Source organism: Sesamum indicum, linkage group LG13 (assembly GCF_000512975.1).
Source record: "Sesamum indicum cultivar Zhongzhi No. 13 linkage group LG13, S_indicum_v1.0, whole genome shotgun sequence".
Lineage (NCBI taxonomy): Eukaryota > Viridiplantae > Streptophyta > Magnoliopsida > Lamiales > Pedaliaceae > Sesamum > Sesamum indicum.
In genome coordinates, this window is record NC_026157.1 from 1,945,180 (window position 1) to 1,965,146 (window position 19,967).

The 19,967-nt window shown below is 33.4% G+C and overlaps 2 protein-coding genes across 3 annotated transcripts; both read left to right on the forward strand.

Moving 5' to 3' along the window:
• On the forward strand, window positions 2,893–5,415 carry LOC105176111. 2 transcript variants are annotated; one of them, XM_011098815.2, is made up of 2 exons: window positions 2,893–3,567; window positions 5,007–5,415. In XM_011098815.2, exon 1 carries the CDS (start codon window positions 3,041–3,043, stop codon window positions 3,557–3,559), a length of 519 nt encoding a protein of 172 aa, XP_011097117.1. In that variant the 5' UTR covers window positions 2,893–3,040; the 3' UTR covers window positions 3,560–3,567; window positions 5,007–5,415. The 2 variants fall into 2 exon arrangements, with proteins under 2 accessions (XP_011097117.1, XP_020554259.1); XM_020698600.1 differs by having other exon boundaries at window positions 5,036–5,415.
• LOC105176112 (proline-rich receptor-like protein kinase PERK4) lies at window positions 7,603–17,164 on the forward strand. The gene is made up of 9 exons (XM_011098816.2): window positions 7,603–7,691; window positions 8,037–8,950; window positions 11,999–12,511; window positions 13,055–13,141; window positions 13,270–13,340; window positions 13,874–13,950; window positions 14,625–14,769; window positions 15,426–15,587; window positions 16,638–17,164. Exons 2-9 carry the CDS (start codon window positions 8,125–8,127, stop codon window positions 16,905–16,907), a joined length of 2,151 nt encoding a protein of 716 aa, XP_011097118.1. The 5' UTR covers window positions 7,603–7,691; window positions 8,037–8,124; the 3' UTR covers window positions 16,908–17,164.

The following is a 19,967-nucleotide window of genomic DNA, read 5'->3' on the forward strand; positions in this document are numbered from 1 at the left end:
TATGGATGGGGATCGTACAAAATTCCGTAAGTGGTTATCATTTCTTTCTTACTATAATGGATGATTACAATAGAATTCAAACATTCTTATTCAGACACAAAACACAGATCCCTAATCTTTTAGATACCTTTCTAAAAATATTTCATATCCAATTTCATGTAAAAGTTAAGACAGTAAAAATAGAAAATGACACATAATTTTTCAACCTCCAACGAGAAAATCCTTTCTCTTTCTTGGGAATTATACACCAAAAATTCACTCCTTACACCCAACAAAATGACATCATTCAAAGAAAACATAGGCACATTCTTGATATAGCCAATGCACTAATGTTTTAGTCATCCCAAGCAAAGAAATTTTAGGGGGAGTCTATCATAGCAGCCATTTATCTCATTAACTGGTTGCCTACCCCACTCCTAAAATGGAATCCCCCTTTGAGTATAATTAACCCCAATTTATATTATTCACGGGGATATTTAAGTAATTTTCAGTAAAAAATGAGGGCATTGTGGATAAATTTGTAATTATGGAGAGTTGGGCTTCTTGTGATTACAATGCCAGCCCAGGAAGTGGGAGTGGTATTATAATCAATCATCAATTCTAGTTATTACCCACCTCAACCATGTATTTGTTTGACAGATAAATATTATTAAAATTTGTAACTATGAATTTTTTTTATTTATATATATATAGATATTTTATTTGTATGTATAATTTTTAATTACTTAGTCGTAAAAAATTAATTAAATATTTAATAATTTTTTATTTAAAATAAGTTTTAAATATATAAATATTAAATTAAAAATTCATATATTATAATTAAAAACAATAATCTTAATTATTTATTATAATAAATTTATTTAAAAAATAATATTGAGTCGTTAGAAGACTAATGACTAGAAGTTGTTAGCTGGTTGTATTAACTCTAATTTTGAAAGACTCCCAAAAGGTGGGGTAGTCTTGCATTTTTTTTTTTTGAGTAATTAATTAATATAAAGAAGCCAATTTGGCTACATATTTTTTCATTTCAACTACCCGGATTTTTATATTTAACCATTGAGACTTTTATTTTGTGTCAATTTATCATTTTAATTTTGTAAAATTTACACTTTATTATCTACAATCATTTTTTTTTGGTTGATTTTTCTACCAAAAAACCATTACGTATTGTGTATATGTGAAAATTATCACATTACATAACGCTTAAATATCACATGTACATACTTAAAAAACTTGATTGAAAAATAGTTATAAATGACAAAGTGCAAAATTTCATAAAGTTGAGATGATTAATTGATACAAAATAAAGTTTAGATGCCAGTGTAAAAACGGTCATAGTTAAGATGACAAAATATAATTAACCTTAATGATTAACGAAAGCGCCATGCGTAAATTTTTTTTTGGGATAACTACATTCTCCGCCCTTGATATTTGGTGTAATTACACTTAGATTTCTTGTGGTTTACAAAATTACATCTAAAACTCTTGAGATTTGTTTCCATCTAATAAATAAGTTCTCCAATAGTCAAATTTCACCGAATTTGCTGATATTAACAAAAAAATTAGAATTTTTTTTTTATATTTACCCTGTTTGACTTATTACTGACTTATAGCAGGTCAAGTAAATCTTTTATGAATAAATTACCCTCACATCTTCACACGTTGATGCACGTAAGAGGTATATTTTTATCGTTATGAGGGTAGTTTAGTTTGACAAGAATTATTTGATCTGTAACAAGTTAGTTTTAAGTCAAGCAAATGTAAATATCAATTTTCATTCAATTTTTTTTGTTAATATCAACAAATTCAGTGAATTTGACTAATAGAGAAACTTATTTGTTAGATGGAACAAACGGGTGCTAAATATAATTATTCAAATCACAAAAAATCTATTTACACCAAATTTCAGGGGTAGTGAGTGCAATTATTGCTTTCTTTTTTAATCTTTCAATTGTCTTTCTTATAATCCGTTCAATGTAAACTTTTATCCTTACTTTAGCTTTTTAATAAGTAATATTATTTAAACTTATATACTTTAACATAATATTTGAGCGAACGTAAATCATAGAATACAAATAATTAATTTACCTATTTTTTTTAATTTTTAGATAGAGTTGGATATATATAAAAAGTAATCAATATAAGATAGAATTGAAGTATAAAGAAGTTTATAAGAAAAAAAATAAGATTATACAACAAAAATAAAATAGATTAAAATTTAAAGGTATTATTCTTTATCTATTAAAAATAAAAAAATTTATTTTACATAAAAAGATTCCTCTGTAACGCAATATATTAAAAAAATTATTTATTTTTAACACAGAAAACAAGTAAAATCTTGCATAGCACGAGTTCTATGCTAATTTATATATATATATGGGAAGAAAATTAAAATAGATAATAGGTAAAAATAATTAATGATAAAAATCCACAGTGCAAAATGTATTTAAAGATTTAGATTTAATACAATCATCATCCTTACTTAAAAATTACAAATACTTCTTGATATTTAATAAAATTTTGTAATTTTTAGATTGGGCGTATAAAATTGTTAATTTTGTGTATACTGTATCCTTTTTCCTTTTAAAAAAATAAAAAATATAGAAATTTCGAACGAGGCCAATGAAAAAAATTAAAAAATTATCAACTTAGTCCATAACAAAATTTTAAAAAATTTTACAAAATAAGTAAATTATAGTTCATCATATTTCATAATTTAATTTTTATTAATTCACTGCAAAAAAAAAATGAACGTCTAATGAAAACTAACGGATTGAGTTAATTGTTAGACGGTGATTAAAATTATAAATATTAATAATTTTTTAAATAATAAAAATATATTTATAATTTTATAAAATTTAAAAGAGCTCCTTGTAATCGGGAAAGGAAAAATTAAAAAAATAGTAGCTACACATGTGGTTGAGCATCATATCACAAAAAAACACTCTCTTCTTCCAAGAGGCAGTGGATAAGGTGGATTCTCCACTCGAAATCTTCCATCTGTAAACACACACACAACACTCAATCCGACACCGTATCGATGCACGCTTCAAAGATGTTACTACTCCTGTCCCCATCTCCCACGCCGCTGCTGCCGCCTCGAAACCACCGCCCTTTCACTCACTATAGGGCGAAACTCAGGCAGCGGCGGCCTCCGATCAATCTCCACGCCATGGCCAAGCAAAGCGGTGATGAAAGCGTCACCACCACCGCCGCTGAGACGGCCGCTGTCGTCTCCGGATTAGTTGCTACTCCGGTCATCGGGTGGTCGCTTTACACTCTCAAGACTACCGGTTGCGGGCTGCCGCCCGGCCCCGGTGGGTCTATAGGTGCACTGGAAGGAGTGAGCTACCTGGCAGTGGTAGGCATTGTGGCTTGGTCGCTGTACACCAAGACGAAAACGGGTTCGGGCCTGCCCAACGGGCCATTTGGCCTGTTGGGAGCTGTTGAGGGCCTCTCGTACTTGTCGTTGCTCGCCATTGTTGTTGTGTTCGGGCTGCAGTACTTTGAGCAGGGATCAATTCCCGGCCCGCTTCCTAGCGAACAATGCTTTGGTTGACATTCGTTGTAAGTTCCCAAAAAAATTTATAATGGGATAATTACATTTACACTCTTTAATTTATGATTTATTTAAATAAATTATTTATATTTTTAAATAATTATACATACAATACACCAAAATATTTATATTACTTACATAAATTATTTTTTATTTTTTTAAAAAATTACACACTCTCCTAAAAATTTTAGTATTATTACACAAACTATTCCTATTTTAATCTTTAAGTGTAGTTTATGTAATTATGCAAACGATAATAATAATTTATGTAAATAAATCATAATTTAGTGGGTGTCAATGTAATCATCCCTTTTATAATTTGTGCGCCTATATATCACATAGTAGTATAATATTATTTGTGATTTTCGACAAAGTTCAAGGTTGTGTTTGTAAAACCTTTGTCTTTTTTTTTCTTTTAATAAAAATTCTTTTTAAGTGTAAATAAATAATTTAGTATTTATAATTTTATTAATAGTTGCTGAAGTTGGCAAGAAGATGCTCATATTTTTTTGTTTAAATTAACTTAATTTTATACAGTTCAAAAATAAAATAAAATATTATAAAAACACTCTTTTCAATTTATTTTCAACAATAAGATAATAAAACCTTAAAATAAACGTCCGCAAACGCCCCTAAACGATACCTAAAGAAAATAGAAGTTGCATAGGAACTTTTAAGTTTAAACATTATTGGGTATCCGATTTTGCCATTAATCTTATTTTGATAATTGAATAATTACGAATAACTTAATTAGTATTTTAATTTGGCATTGATATCATTTTGGTACTTGATTAATTACAAAAGACATATAAACTTGAAGAAAAATGTAGCACTTGAGAGCATTTGACTATTGATCACTCCAAATACTTTACAAGATGTGATATTTGGGTGATAATAGATTGGGATTAAATAGAATATGGTCAAGTATGACTTATAATCTTATCTTATATAAAGGAAGGATATTTTAGTAATTTGATATAAAGGAGCCATAAATATTAATTATGGATAATTTAGATTCTCCCACCTCCACAGGGTTTCGTTTATGAGCCCGTTATTTTATCATGAGTCCCATCAGCCCAATCACTCAAAATAAACATGATTTTGTATGTTGTTCACTTTATTTGATGGAAGTTATAGGATAAATATTAGTCTTATTTATAAATTTATTACAGAAAATGTATTTCCAAAAATGGGGAGACTTACAAAACTAACGTCAGTTGCGCTTTTTTTTATGCATTGTATATGGACTAATTATAAAAGATGTATGTTGGTTTTAGTTCAAGTGGCAAAAAGAGTATTTTTGTAATTTTAGTTGACACGAGTTCGAATCTCATTGGCGAAAACTCTTTTAACCACTGTTTGAAAGTAGAGAATTAAATAATTTTTTTTGGTGAAATCTCTGGTTTTCCACTTGAATGGATTGTTTTTCTTTCTTTCTTTTTTTCAGCAAAGGAGCCCTGTTATGTTGGTTTGAAGGGGGCGCTAATCCTTTCAATTTGGTGCCAACTATCATACCCCCCAAAACAACGCTCATGGCTCCAGCCATCATAGATGCGAAAAATCATTCCTTCTTTTGTTGGAACGGGAGCAACCTGTTTTGCTCGCATCTACTTGGACTGCAGGAAAGCTTGAATCTCGCCTATAGAAGTTGGAAGAAGTCGCTACTAAGTATGCATGCATGCTTGAGAAGTCACGTCCAACAATTATTTTGTTCGAGTTGATGGATTTTTATCAAATTTGGTCTTACCATCAAAACCTTCTTTTTTGAGAATTGTCTCAATTATATATCATGCTCGACTAATTAAGTATATCGTTTTCAAAGCACCACTTGATTGGTCAAGATGGTTGAAAATATATATACCATTGCATTATGTCATTGTTACCTGAGATCATGTTTTCCCCCAACCCAATGTCTTGCAAGTAAGGTGGGATTCAAAGTAGGGGAAAGTGAATAAATCTATTTCCTCACAATGTATGTTTTGCAAATCAAAGCCTCCACATGTGTGTTGTTATTCATCTTCTTCTTTAATTCAAATAACTAAAGACAATAATTACTTTATCACATTTTTAACTAAGCATAATATGAATTAACTATATTCGGTAGTAATGGTTTACCTTTCAAATGGGTACATCCACCTACACTACATGGGGCCTCCAACACAAGACTAGTGTAGCAGGTGAACAATGATGTTCACCATCGAGTCAAAGAAAGTTGGAGGGCAATTTTTCTCAATGTTGCACATGGTGACATTGACACTACCTTTATGCACCTTCATGACATCTGGCATTGTCGAGCACAGACCTGGAATATGAAGCATCTATCGGAGGGTAACTGAGATCAATTTTTGCATAAAAACACAACTGTCGTGGCTCTTCATGTCATGTAGCTTCAACTCAGACATGTTGATGCATTTGATAAGGTTTAGAGGTGTAACCACTCAAATACCTCACCCAATCATATGTTCTCCTCTTCTGGTCCTTAGTGGGAGTATATGGTGCTTTCGGCATAGCGTCCAGTCCACATTTTGTCCAGCTCAAGCGTTGGGCGATTGCATATATATTTTTCAAATTCTTTTGTGCATTTAGATTGTCCTTTATTTTGTCCTTAATGTCTATGATGGTGATGAAATATTATCGAACACATGTACATTCTTTCCAATGTGCATGATATCAAGGTCGTTGTATCAAGTGTGTCTTGTAGTGTGGAAGATACTAGGAGATGTTTTTCTTCTTCGATTTGTGCTCGATGCAGTATCCTGGTGGGTGTGTCAGCAAATCTATAACCACCATACTATACCGACCCACACGATGACTTTCATCTCTTGTAAGCTTCAGCCTTGCATTCTTCCTCTCCTATCAATTTCTAATCAATGGTTGCTTATTCCTCCAATATGAATAGTCATGGGAAGGAACTGTTCATGACAATAAAAGTAGCACACTTTCTTTTCGTGTTATAGATAGAATGCTCGTGTTTCATCTACACAATTCATCTAGAAAAATCATTCAAGATCCACATTAATGCCGCGCGCATCATGAACGTTCGACTCCTGATGTGTTCATGCACCCTCACATCCATATGCTACTATCAGTTTTGCAAGTTCTAGTTCTTGAAGCTTGCAAAATCCAAAATATCCTACTTCATTTATTGGTCAGACTTGAGTCTTTTTGGACACATCAATAGTGATAAATTTGTAATCTTCTTTGTGTAGTGGTAGCAATTTATACTGACCTCAGTGATTATAACTAATAAATAAAGATTATTTTTTCCTAAAATAAATGCAAAGATTAAATAAATATTACTATGAATTAATGATGATATAATATAACACGTTACTTGAGTTTTTGCCCCTAAAATATCTTTTCCTCTATTGTGTATATAAGAAATTAATATAGAAGATTAAATCTTGAAATGGGTTGACACATCTAAAATAGAACTATACTTCTCCAACTCCTCTGTATATCTTATATTTGAAAACTATATAATAATTATTCCCAACATTATAAATCACATGATTTAAAATTATAATAAATTAATATATATTATTTATTATTGATCAACAAATCATTGAAAGACTTAAGTTTTCATCATAGTTAATTAAATATTCGCTACAATAATTTTATTTATGATCAAAATATTTATCATAATATTTAGTTATAGTAAATATTTTAACCTCACTTACAAAAATAATGTCTAACAACTGTTGTGTAGCCATAGTTAATTAAAACCAACTACGATTCTTTACTTTAATCATAATAATTACTTATAGTTGAAAGCCATCATATTTTTTCTAACGGAAGTAATCTTGAAAATTAAAACAAATTAATAAAAAGAATTATGATAGTATAGTTTGGTGCCATTTAGAAAAAAAGTAGGAATAAAGAAATTAAATAAAGGGGACATGAGAAAGCCAAAATAGGACTGTTAAAGAGGAGAAATAAATAACTAACCTCCTACCAAATTGGAGGTGTTGGAAAAGGGTAAATTGTAGAGAGAGAGAGAGAGAGAGAGGAGAAAGAAGACCTTTTTTATAGGAAGGCAAAGGCTGGGTTGGCCCCTTGTAAGATGGCAAGAAACGCATTGCAATAATTTCCCTATCTTACCTTTTGAAGACGATCAATCTTCTGAATTCAGGTAAAATTTTTATTCTCCAAAACACCACAAACACTACACAGCAAAATCATCATGTCTTCATCGTTCATATACTCATTCTTTCACAAATTCATTAAGTCAAACAATGTTGGTGTGCATGAAATTAACAATTGTTTGCAAGAAACGTACGTGCATTTCCAGGGTTTCTTGTTTCCCCAATGTGCCATCCCATGTGTGCTTGTGCGTGTTGGTGTGTTTCTTGGCTTCAAACCTTTGGTTTTCTATGGTTAATAATTGACCCGAAATGCTATGTTTGCATGCATGTGTCATCATCTTCTTCTTCTTCGTCGTTGTTCCGGTAATGAATGAATACATCAATCAGTTCAGGTGTGGTGGAATTTTGTGAAGAGCAGTTTTTGCGGGAGAGTCAAAGGAGGAGCTTCTTCCGGGCGGCCGGTGTGCATGCATGTGATCGATGGCTTCATCGCCTAAGACGACTCCGGTATTTATACAGTATGATATAAATAGAGATCCTTCTTCTTATAAAACTAGTTTGTCATCAGACGACGGCGACGACACACCGCCAGCTCCAGCCCCACCCCCACCCTCTCCTCCTCCTCCGCCGTCTGAATCTCCACCGCCGGAGCGAGAAAAATCTTCATCACCATCAAAATCATCCCCACCGCCGCCAGATAAATCATCACCGCCCCCACCAGCATCAGAACCATCAACTTCTACCCCGCCGCCCCCGGCACCCGCACCACCAACTTCTTCGCCTCCAGACTCGTCCCCACCGCCTGTTTCTTCGCCTCCGCCTCCACCAAGGTCACATTCACATTCACATTCACATTCGCCTCCGCCCCCATCTTCAACACATGAACAGTCTCATTCTTCTCCACCTCCAGTTGCTTGGGTGTCGACAACTTCTCCCGGATACTCGCCTCCGCCGCCGGCTACGCCGTCAGTGCCAGCTCCTGCAAATCCTGCTCCAGCAAATCATTCTTCCTCCGCAACAGTTTCCCAGGCAGGGGTCTTTTCTCCGCCCCCACCAACCTCAATTGCTTCACATAAACATCCGGCCTCCGTCCACTCTCCTCCGCATCCTCCAATCTCAGCATCATCAGGTAACACGACGACGACGTCAGGTGACCCTACTGATTTGCCGCCGCAATCATTAGCTATTATTACTGGAATTGCTGGTGGGGGATTAGCGATTCTTGCATTTATCATTGTCTGCCTCGTATGTATGAGGAAGCGGAAGAAGCCACAATACTATATGGATCCTGGACACCGGCCTAAAGGTTTGCAGATTTAACTTTACTTTCTCAATCATTATATATATATACGCAGTTTTGCTTAATCATCACCTATCACAAAATAAGTTGCATCATTCTTGATGTAGGAAGTGTTCTGAATAAGTTGTCAAATGTAAATTAACAACATTTTTTTCAACTTAATTTTAACAGAAAAATTCATCATAATTAAGTACTTAGCTTCTGGAACTTTTTTGCTAAAAATTAGGTGAAAATATTATTTTATTTATTTATAAATTTTTGTTCTTGAACTATTTAAATTAAATTAATTTATATAAAAAATTATAAGTAATTTATTATCGATTTCTATGATTAATTATTCATAAAACTGTAAATGTTAGGGATATTTACACTCTTCTTTCCTGAAATTTGATATAATTACACATAAATACCCTATAGTTTGAAAAATTACATCTAACACCCCTGAGATTTGTTTTCGTCTAACAAATAAGTCCCTATATTAGTAAATAATAAGTCAGTAATAAGTCAAATGAGGATAAATATCAATTTTATTCAGGTTTTTTGTTGTTAATATCAACAAATTTAGTGAATTTTTACTGAAGAAGGAACTTATTTGTTAAGTAAAAACAAACTTTAGGGGTGCTAGATATAATTTTTTAAACTTCAGGAAATCTACGTGTAACTATACCAAACTTCAGGAGAGGAAAGTGTAATTATACCTAAATGTTAACATTCTGGTTATTTTTATTTTATTTTTCACTTTTACTTTCAAATATGCACAACTTTTATTACATTTACACTTACCACTTTTTTCGACAACTTATTCTTACAACAAAAACACAACAAAACAAAAGTTATTACAAAATCCCTTTAGAAAGGTTGTCTTGTGCAGCGTCACATACTTTTTGAATATAAACATGATATGGAAATGGCTTAGATATTTATTAGACATGCAATGAGAAAAAACTTTTTTCTTGAAATTAAAATGCTTTTTTCATCCTGTACATATAAAGAGGTGACACTTTTAATCCACTCTGATTTAAATTTTGTAATTGAAAATTGTAATTTAAGAAAAAAATAACACATTTGATCCAATTTTTGCTGGAAAAGGTGAATTGTTGTACGTGCCAAATATATGCCTTTTTCCGATGAAATTGATATTTTTTTCAATAGAAATTAAACTAAATTTGCTTTTTTTTTTTAAAATAAAAAATTTATTCTCAATTTCAAAATTGAAATCAAAGTAAACCCAAAATGTCACCCCACTACAATTATCAAATGAAAGATATATTTTTTCCAACTACATTTGGTCACATTATATCGAATCATATTATGAGAGTTATGACACTAATCATGAAATTGATCATTCTTTTTAGGAAAAAGTATTATTTTGGTCTGCTAAGTATGCCTAATTTTAATTTTAGTCCGATAACTATGTCCATTTTTGTTTAGATTCAGTAACTTACAAAATTGCTTACTTTTAGTCTTTTGGCAGATTTTTGGACAATTTTACCACTATGCAACTTTTGAAAGACAGTTTTAGTTCATATGCACTCATAGGGGTAAAATTATCCGAAAATTTGCCAGAGGACTAAAAGTAAGCAATTTTGTAAGTTACTGGACCTAAACAAAAATGGACATAATTGTCGAACTAAAATTAAAATTAAACATATTTAACGAACTAAAATAATACTTTTCCCTTCTTTTTAAACAATAAACTATTTAGATAATGCAAAATGCACCAAGTATACCAGTAGTTTGGGCTTGACCGAATTTTGTCCAAGCTAGAATTCCCCCCATATTACATCAACTACTTTAATTCTTCCCTATTTGAATATTAATATGATTGTCAATTTAAATTTCAATTTATAGTTTCCATTGACGTGAACATAAATCATTGCTGAATCAAATACTACAGTGCTTGTCTATAATACATCAATCTAGTGTAGTGTTGGGGGAAATTGCATTTCGTAATTTAAGGTTTTTTAATTTTTGATTCTATTGATTAAGGAATTTTTATTTTTGATCCCATAATTTTAAAAAAGTAGTAGTTTTGGTTCCATGATACCTTTTCGATAGATATTTAATGGAAAAGGCTACGTGGTCGTTAAGTGTTTGGGGACCAAAAGTGTTACTTTTTTAAAGTTATGAGACTAAAATTGAGAATCCTGTAACATATGGGACCAAAAGTGTATAGACTCTAACTGTCATGTGTAAAGTACGTGACATATATAAAGAAAATGTGTCATGGGACCAAAAGTGCTACTTTTTACAAGTTACAGGACCAAAATTGAGAGTTTCGTAATCAATGAGATCAAAAGTGTAAAAATTCTACATTATGAAATGAAAAATGTTATTTCCCCTTAGCGGTGCAAGTGGGGTCGAGCTTAATGATATGTAATGCTAAGATTGCATATATTTAACTCAATAATCTTATGTATAAACATGATTTTATTGGTAGTTGCACGATTACAATATTATAAGAAAAAATGATTCATAATTGTATTCAATCACTAAGTAGCATATTTATTTATTTATTTATTTTATGTAGAAAAGTTCGTATTTGAATTTCAACTGGAACTCGAATTGAATATTTCGTAATAAGTTTGAACTTGAGCTTAAATTTTAATTTCAGATGCTCAATTTTAGCTTCGACTTATTCACACACCACGAAAAATACATTTTTGGCTTTGATATTAATTTTATAATTAAGGACAATAATTTTAAAAAATTAGATATTTGATATGATTCCTATTGAAAACTGCCAAATGCACTGTAGAAGAAGGTTGTCACGTACGAATCATTTGTCTATTTAAGGTGAAATTGGTATTTTCAAACAAAAAATGGATCAAATTTGCAATTTCGTTTTTTAAAAGAACATGAAATTGCAAAATTGAATGGAAGTAGAGCAAAGGTGACAACCTACCACCACGATCACAAGAATGAAAAAATCATTATTCCCTGTTTTACCCTCACTTTCTCAAGACCACATGATTTCCATTCATAAAAACTGAAGGTAGTCATCATGTATATATAATTAGGTCTACATGTTTAAGTAGTGGTTTCTGGGTTCAGGTGGTACTAATCAATACTACAATGATCCAACACAGTGGCAGAGTCCCCAAACTCCGGGGGGTGGCTACGTGTGGACGCCCGGCAGCAACGGCGGGTGGGGGGGAGCACCACCACCAGGAGCAGGAAACACGAGCAGTGATTTCAGCTCAGGTTGTTCGGGGAACCACCATATTCAGATGCCGCCTCTGTCGCCCAACATTGGGGCGATCATTCAGTTTTGTTATGAAGAGTTAGCAGCGGCGACAGGCGGATTCTCTCAGTCGAATCTGTTGGGGCAGGGCGGGTTTGGGTTGGTGCATAAGGGTGTGTTGGCTGATAAGAAGGAGGTGGCGGTGAAGAGCCTGAAGTCGGGGAGTGGACAAGGAGAGCGGGAGTTCCAGGCTGAGGTTGAAATCATTAGCCGGGTGCATCATCGCCACCTTGTGTCCCTCGTTGGCTATTGCATTGCTAATGGCCGGAGAATGCTTGTCTATGACTTTGTTCCCAATAAGACTTTGGAGTTCCATCTTCATGGTAAGTTCTCTAGTTTTCTTCTTATTACGTTTACCACCCCTTAACTTTCATTAATTATACAAATACCTTTGCTTTTTACAAATTTATAATTAATTACACTATTAAGATTGTAACTGTAATTACAAATACACCACCCATTCAGTAATAAAATTTTAGCATAAACATGCATTGCACTAAAGACACGTATGGAGCATTTGCGTATATATAGAGCATTTGTGTAATTAGACCTCGTCTCAGAAGCTATCATTTTAATTTATGTTTTTATTTTCGAAGAGTTGATACATAATTATATTCTACTGACTTCATTTCTAATCTAGACATATTAAGAGAAAATAAAAAATTAAAATATTATATTATAATTTTAATATTATCAGTAATTATATATATTAATTAGTGGGCTAAATCCAAGATAAATGTATGATATTGAAATCGATAAAAAACCTATTAATTTAAAAAAAAAATATCAAAAGAACATCTTAATATAAAAAACCACACCTCGTGCATATCACTCGCAATATTATAAAAAAAATTATATAATTGCAGGAAAAGGTCAGCCAGTGATGGATTGGTCAACTAGGCTCCGTATTGCAGTGGGATCAGCAAAGGGGCTTGCTTACTTGCATGAAGATTGTAAGATATATGCTGTTTCAAGTTTCCTCATCCACTTCAATTAAACCTATATATGTGTGTTATATATAAATATACATATATATATATATATATATTTCTTCCTGATGAATTTTGGTATGTGAAATCAGGCCACCCTCGAATTATCCATCGTGATATCAAAGCTGCAAACATTCTTCTTGACTACAACTTTGAAGCTATGGTAATATATATATATTTACCACATTTGTGGTAAAGAATGATGATTAGTTGTGGATTGAATTTTCTATTTTGAATTTCATTACATTTCTTATTCTATTTAAAAAAAATTGCTATTGTAACTTTATATATATGAAGATCGGCAATATTAACCATGCAATTTTTTTTTGACAAATTTCATCCATAATTTTAAAAATTTTACATATTAAGAATAAAAATGGCCGAAAACGTGCACCCAATTAAACTAGTCAAGTCACTTTTTGGGTCATTTTTGTAAATCCAACCATTTTTATTTCATTGTGTAAATTTTTTTATAAAAAAGATAAAATTATTGTTAAAAGACTAAAATTACAATTTTTTTCTTTCATTTACTATATATACATGTTATGTATATAAAATAATTAGGTGATTTTTATATATATGGGACATGTTTATTAAGTGGAATAAAGAATATAATATGATTTGTAATAGAAAATTCAATTTCAATTGGTTGTACGCTTATGTTGATATTATGATTCTTTTACTTATTTTATTTAGGTGGCTGATTTTGGTTTGGCTAAACTCACTTCAGATAATTACACTCATGTCTCCACACGTGTCATGGGAACTTTTGGGTAAGTCGTACCATTCGATACATTATTAAACGATTTATCTCATTTATAATTATTAGAGCAGAGAAATCATTTAATATTAATACTTGAACATGCCTTGCTCATGTTCAATGCAAACCCTATACGTGAAATTTTTCTTTTATAAATTTAAAAGGCGTCATTTAAATTTGAATCTAGAACCTTTTATTTGGCTTGATTCGGATACCATGTTGAATGACCATATCATGTCAAAATATAAGTTGTTAGAAAAGAGAATCATTTAATATTAATATCTTAACATGCAGGCCATTAATTCAATTATTTAATTCCACAATATTTCCTGCATTTGTAAAGAAATTTCAACTTCTGTCTTTGTCTTTTATGGTGGGAGAATTAATCCCTCATGAAATAGATATTTAACCGGAAAAAATACGACTTTCCACTACGGTTAGTATTATGGTTAAAAATAAAAAATTATGACAAATATTAATTAACTGCAAATTTGCAACGACTACTATGCAAATCTTTTGATAATATGTACAATCATAGCGAATTAAATTGATTAACCAAAGTCAAACTTAAATTTTCGAATAGATTTTAGGATTGATTTGTTATAATTTTTTTAAAATATAGTGATTTATTATTTAGAAAATAATTAATTTATTTTGTAGTGTTTGCTGATTAGGGAATGATTGCAGGTACCTAGCGCCTGAGTACGCATCAAGCGGGAAGCTGACAGAAAAATCAGATGTTTTCTCATTTGGAGTGATGCTCTTGGAACTCATCACTGGCCGTCGACCTATAGACTCTTCTAACATGACTGAAGATAGCTTAGTAGACTGGGTTTGTTATCCATTCATCTTTTCAAATTTTCATGTATACTTAGCAGTCCAAATACATTTGATGTTTGTGTTTATTTTATATTATTCATTATACTTATTTAATCAAATGAGATAAAGATAAAAAATAAAACGCACTACTTCACTCAATGGGAGATAGTTATTTATTGAGAAAATTGGTACAAGGACATTTTAGTCGATCCATATTTTATCTACCAAAATCAGATTCTCTAGGACTATGAACCCTAATATATAATAGTAATAATCAAGGGAAATTATAGTTTGGACCTGATTGGGCCAAACCTGAACTAATTATATAACAAGTTCAATACATTTGTAGTGTGATTGGTGTACAGTTAGAGGAAAGTGACCTTTCACATAGAAAGTGTATCACACATATTCTGCGATTGATTTGATTCTGCCGAACTTAATTCGGACTATAACTTTCCAATAATCAAAGTATATTAAATGTGTCTGCATAAATTAGTTCTTTCATTATATTTATCTAATAAAAAAAATTAATCAATGATATGCACAAGCAAATAATTATCGATAGAAAAATAATATTGAGGAAATGGTGGAAAATAAACATATTTGGGATACTTTAATCAAGAATTAAGTATGAAACTGATTATAATTTATTTATTGGTTTGGAAACAGGCGAGGCCTCTTCTATCAAAAGCATTGGAAGATGGGAACTACGCGGAACTGGTGGATCGTCGGCTTGGGGAAAACTATGTCGCCCATGAGGTAGCTCGCATGGCTGCCTGTGCTGCTGCCAGTATACGTCATTCTGCAAGAAGGCGCCCTAAGATGAGCCAGGTACAAACTACCTATCTCCTTCAATATAATCATCATTAACTATTCATAATTGTGCATAAAATTATCATTATAAATAATTAATAATATATTTATAATAATAAAGAAAAATTATATTTACACTAGATTTAAAGGCAATTTTCGTCCCCTAATTTCAGGCCATTCTCGTTTTAGTTCCCTAAGTTACTAGGGTTCCATTTTGGTCCCGTAAAATTGAAAAAAATCTCAATTTTGGTACAAATTTGGTTGGAAAGTTGAGTTACTATCCAGAAAAAGTCACATGTCAGGCATGCGACTTTTTAATTGGGGCTTGCAGTGTGATTGGCTAAAAAAAATGATGTGGTGAAGACATGGCCTGAAGTTAGGGGATTAAAACGAAAATAGCCTGAAGTTAGGGGATGAAAATTGCCTTTAAACCTTTCATTTTTAGCCAATCACAATGCAAGTCCCAATTTAAAAAGTCACATGCATGGCATGTGACTTTTTCCGACGAGTGACTCAACTTTCCGATCAAATTTGTACCAAAATTGAGATTTTTTCAGTTTTACGGGACAAAAATAGAACTCTAGTAACTTGGAGGACTAAAACGAGAATGACTTGAAGTTGTTGGACAAAAATTGCCTTTAATCCTTTACACTATTGATCTTAATCTATTTATAGAAACTATTGTTGTCTTTTGCGTGATTACAAGAAATACCTTTAGCAACAAAAAATCAGGAGTAGTTTGTATAATGATGTTGACGTTTTTGGTAAGTGTTTACCTAATGTTTCAGAAAAAGGGACGGTTTATGTAAATGATGTTAAGGTATATGATGGATTTATATGTTCTTTTTTAAAAGATAAAAGTGATTTATATAAATAGACTATAAATGAGGAGGGACTCAATGACTTTTATTATTATTTTTTTTAATCTTTAATCTATGAATATTATCACGTTAGAGTAAAATGCAATCGACCCTCATTTTCTTGAGACAAGATTTTGAGTTAAATACGCAGCTTTGAGTGGTCAAAGCAAATCGGATATCTATCTAATACATGAGAAACGACTACTAGATTGTACGTTCTTTACAAGGAGACTCGTCGCTGGAGGACTTGAATGAAGGTGTGAAGCCTGGGCAAAGCACGCTTTACAACCCCAACGGCAATGGAGAAGCCTACGACACCTCCGCCTACAATGCCGACATGTTGAAGTTCAGGAAGATGGTGATGTCGAGCCAAGATTTCAGCAACAGCGAATATGGAGCCACAAGCAATGAGTATGGGCGTAACCGTTCAGTTTCATCCGCCACTGACTCCTCAACAGAGATGAACAAGAAGAATTGACGTCAAAAACCAATAGAAAGACGTCGTCGTCGACATGATAGATATCTTATATAACTAGCAGTGGTTGAAGAATTAGAATGCAATACATATATGTGTGATTCTAGCACAAAGTTTTTAGAAACTAATGACACAAAAATTTGATGTCTTTTCTTGTCCCTTTTTGACGATATAATCTTATGTGTTTCGTCTGTCGACAACTTCGTGCTACATGTGCTCGCAGAGTTTCAGACATATTGGAGTACGTATGATTTGGATTCTTTTGTTTTCACGAGTTCTTTATGTAAGATGCTGTCCGACTTGCGAATAATGGACTTTGATTGTATATAGAAAAAAACAAAAAGAAGTTAAACATATTAATAGTGTTGATTAGCTTCTTTATCTTTTGGATTGTTGTTGATGTGAGGGAACATATCATGAAGGTTGTGTCAAAACCTTCTTACCATATATTTTCGATCTTTAGATAATTATATAATTTTTTTATATGTTTTATTAATTCAAGGTCTATAAGATTTGGTGTTGGTGCATTTTAAATCATAATTAATATATATGGATTCATTGTGGTTATTCGATTATTTTGATATCTATGGTTTATGTAAAATTATGCAATTAACGAAAATTCATAAAAAGCCGCCCCCATGCTTCAGGGACAACTTTTGAAACCTTAACATTCTTACGGCTTTCATTTATATTCTTCTTTTGACCTACCTAGCTTAAGCATCAGATACTTATAATTGGGGTTCTACGCTTCATTGTTAAGAGAATTGATCGTATCTTGCTTATTGAAGTTTGCATTTAACTAAATTCAATTCTTAAAGATCTTAATCTGATTTGCTGGTACAATAATTGCATTTAAATGAGTGGGATAGATGGCACTTCACTAGTTTCTATGGACATCCTGATACAGGCAAACGGAAGGAGTCGTAGGGGTTACTCAGACAGCTTTGAAAAGCTTTGGTTTGCCCATAGCTCTGTATAGGGGACTTCAATGAAATATTATTTCCACACGAGAAGGAAGGGGGCCTTAGTAGGCGCAGTGGCAGATGGAGGGATTTAGGAGATGTCTAGAGGATTGTTACCTGAGGATCTAGGTTTTGATGTGGGCCCTTGCACTTGGTGCAATAACCGATAGTATCCAGATACCGTGTGGGAGAGACTGGAGTGGGCGTCATGGTGACCAGCGCTGGTGGCCTGTTTCGATCATTTAGTTGTCATACTTCACTTCGAGCCACTAGGGATGTGAGAGCATAGCATCGACAACGAAGGTTTCGCTTTGAGATCGCATGGATCCATTTTTTAGTGACTGTGATGTAGTGGTAGCAGGGGTGGCAGATAGGAGTCGACGGAGACCCTTGGGTGGCCTTATGGGAAATAATGAAACAGTGTGTGCAAGCCCTGAGTTCGTGGGACTGAGCCTCTTTTAGAAACATTAAGAAAAGAGTCAAAGAGTTGACTGAGAAAATACCAAAGGTGAAGGAAGGAAAGTTGGCCACCATAGTGCAGGGTAGATTGTATCAGTGTAAGCAGGAATTCGAGGAGCTGTTGGAAAGAGACTTTGTGGCTGGCGGAAGGGGAATGCAATACGACTTTTTCCCATAGCCAGGAGAAGGGACCATGTAGGTGTAACAATCAAGAGGCTCAAGGACAAGCATGGGTGGATCTTTACAAGGGATTCCGAGATTCAATCACTGGTGTTGGACTACTTCTTGCACATATCTCGATCTACTCACCCGAATATCCGCAGGATTGATGAGTGCTTTAGGTGTTTGACTCCAATCGTGTCCAGCGACATGAATGTGGGACTTGTATGCTCGTATTCCCTAGAGGAGGTTGAGCACGCCCTCAAGCAGATGCACCTCTTAAAAGTCTCCTGGGTCAGACAATATGTCCCTTATCTTTTTCCAAAAGTTCTGGCATGTTATTGGAGATGATACGGTTAGATATGCGTTATATGTTCTGAATAAAGGAGTCCTTGACCTGCTCTTAATGCTACTAATTTTTTTACTACCAAAATATGGTAACATGAAAACTGTTAAAAACATTAGGCCTACCAGCTTATGTAAAATTGTTTATGAACTAGTGAATAAAGTTTAGCTAAAAGTAGGAAACCTTTTTTGGGAGCATTATTTGTGATCATCTGTCAGCTTCATTTCGGATCGCCTCATTTCTAATAATGTTCTTGTTGAACATGAACTGAACCACTTGCTAGCCCATACATATTGGGTTAATCTAGTTAATCTATCATTGAAGTTAGAGATTAGTAACTCATATGATCGTGTGGAGTGGATTTTCCTTGAATAAGTGCTCCTTAGACTAGGTTTTCATATGAAATTTGTAGACTTAATTATGCAGTATGTTTCGACCGTGTCTTAGTCTTTCTTGCTTATGGTTGTGTTGGTATTTTGAGAACAATATGGTCAAGAGTGCTTCTCGCATCGCCAGTACCTTAGCTGACCCAACGAGCATTAGTGAGCCTGCTAGTCTCACCACCTAAAGCTTCCTTTGGCGTGCGAAGGCAAACGGAAGGAGTCGTAGGGGTTACTCAGACAACTTTGAAAAGCTTTGGTTTGCCCATAGCTCTGTATAGGGGACTTCAATGAAATATTATTTCCACACGAGAAGGAAGGGGGCCTTAGTAGGCGCAGTGGCAGATGGAGGGATTTAGGAGATGTCTAGAGGATTGTTACCTGCAGGATCTAGGTTTTGATGTGGGCCCTTGCACTTGGTGCAATAACCGATAGTATCCAGATACCGTGTGGGAGAGGCTGGAGTGGGCGTCATGGTGACCAGCGCTGGTGGCCTGTTTCGATTAGTTGTCATGCTTCACTTCGGGCCACTAGGGATGTGAGAGCATAGCATCGACAACAAAGGTTTCGCTTTGAGGTCGCATGGATCCATTTTAGTGACTGTGATGTAGTGGTAGCAGGGGTGGCAGATAGGAGTCGACGGAGACCCTTGGGTGGCCTTATGGGAAATAATCAAACAGTGTGTGCAAGCACTGAGTTCATGGGACTGAGCCTCTTTTAGAAACATTAAGAAAAGAGTCAAGGAGTTGACTGAGAA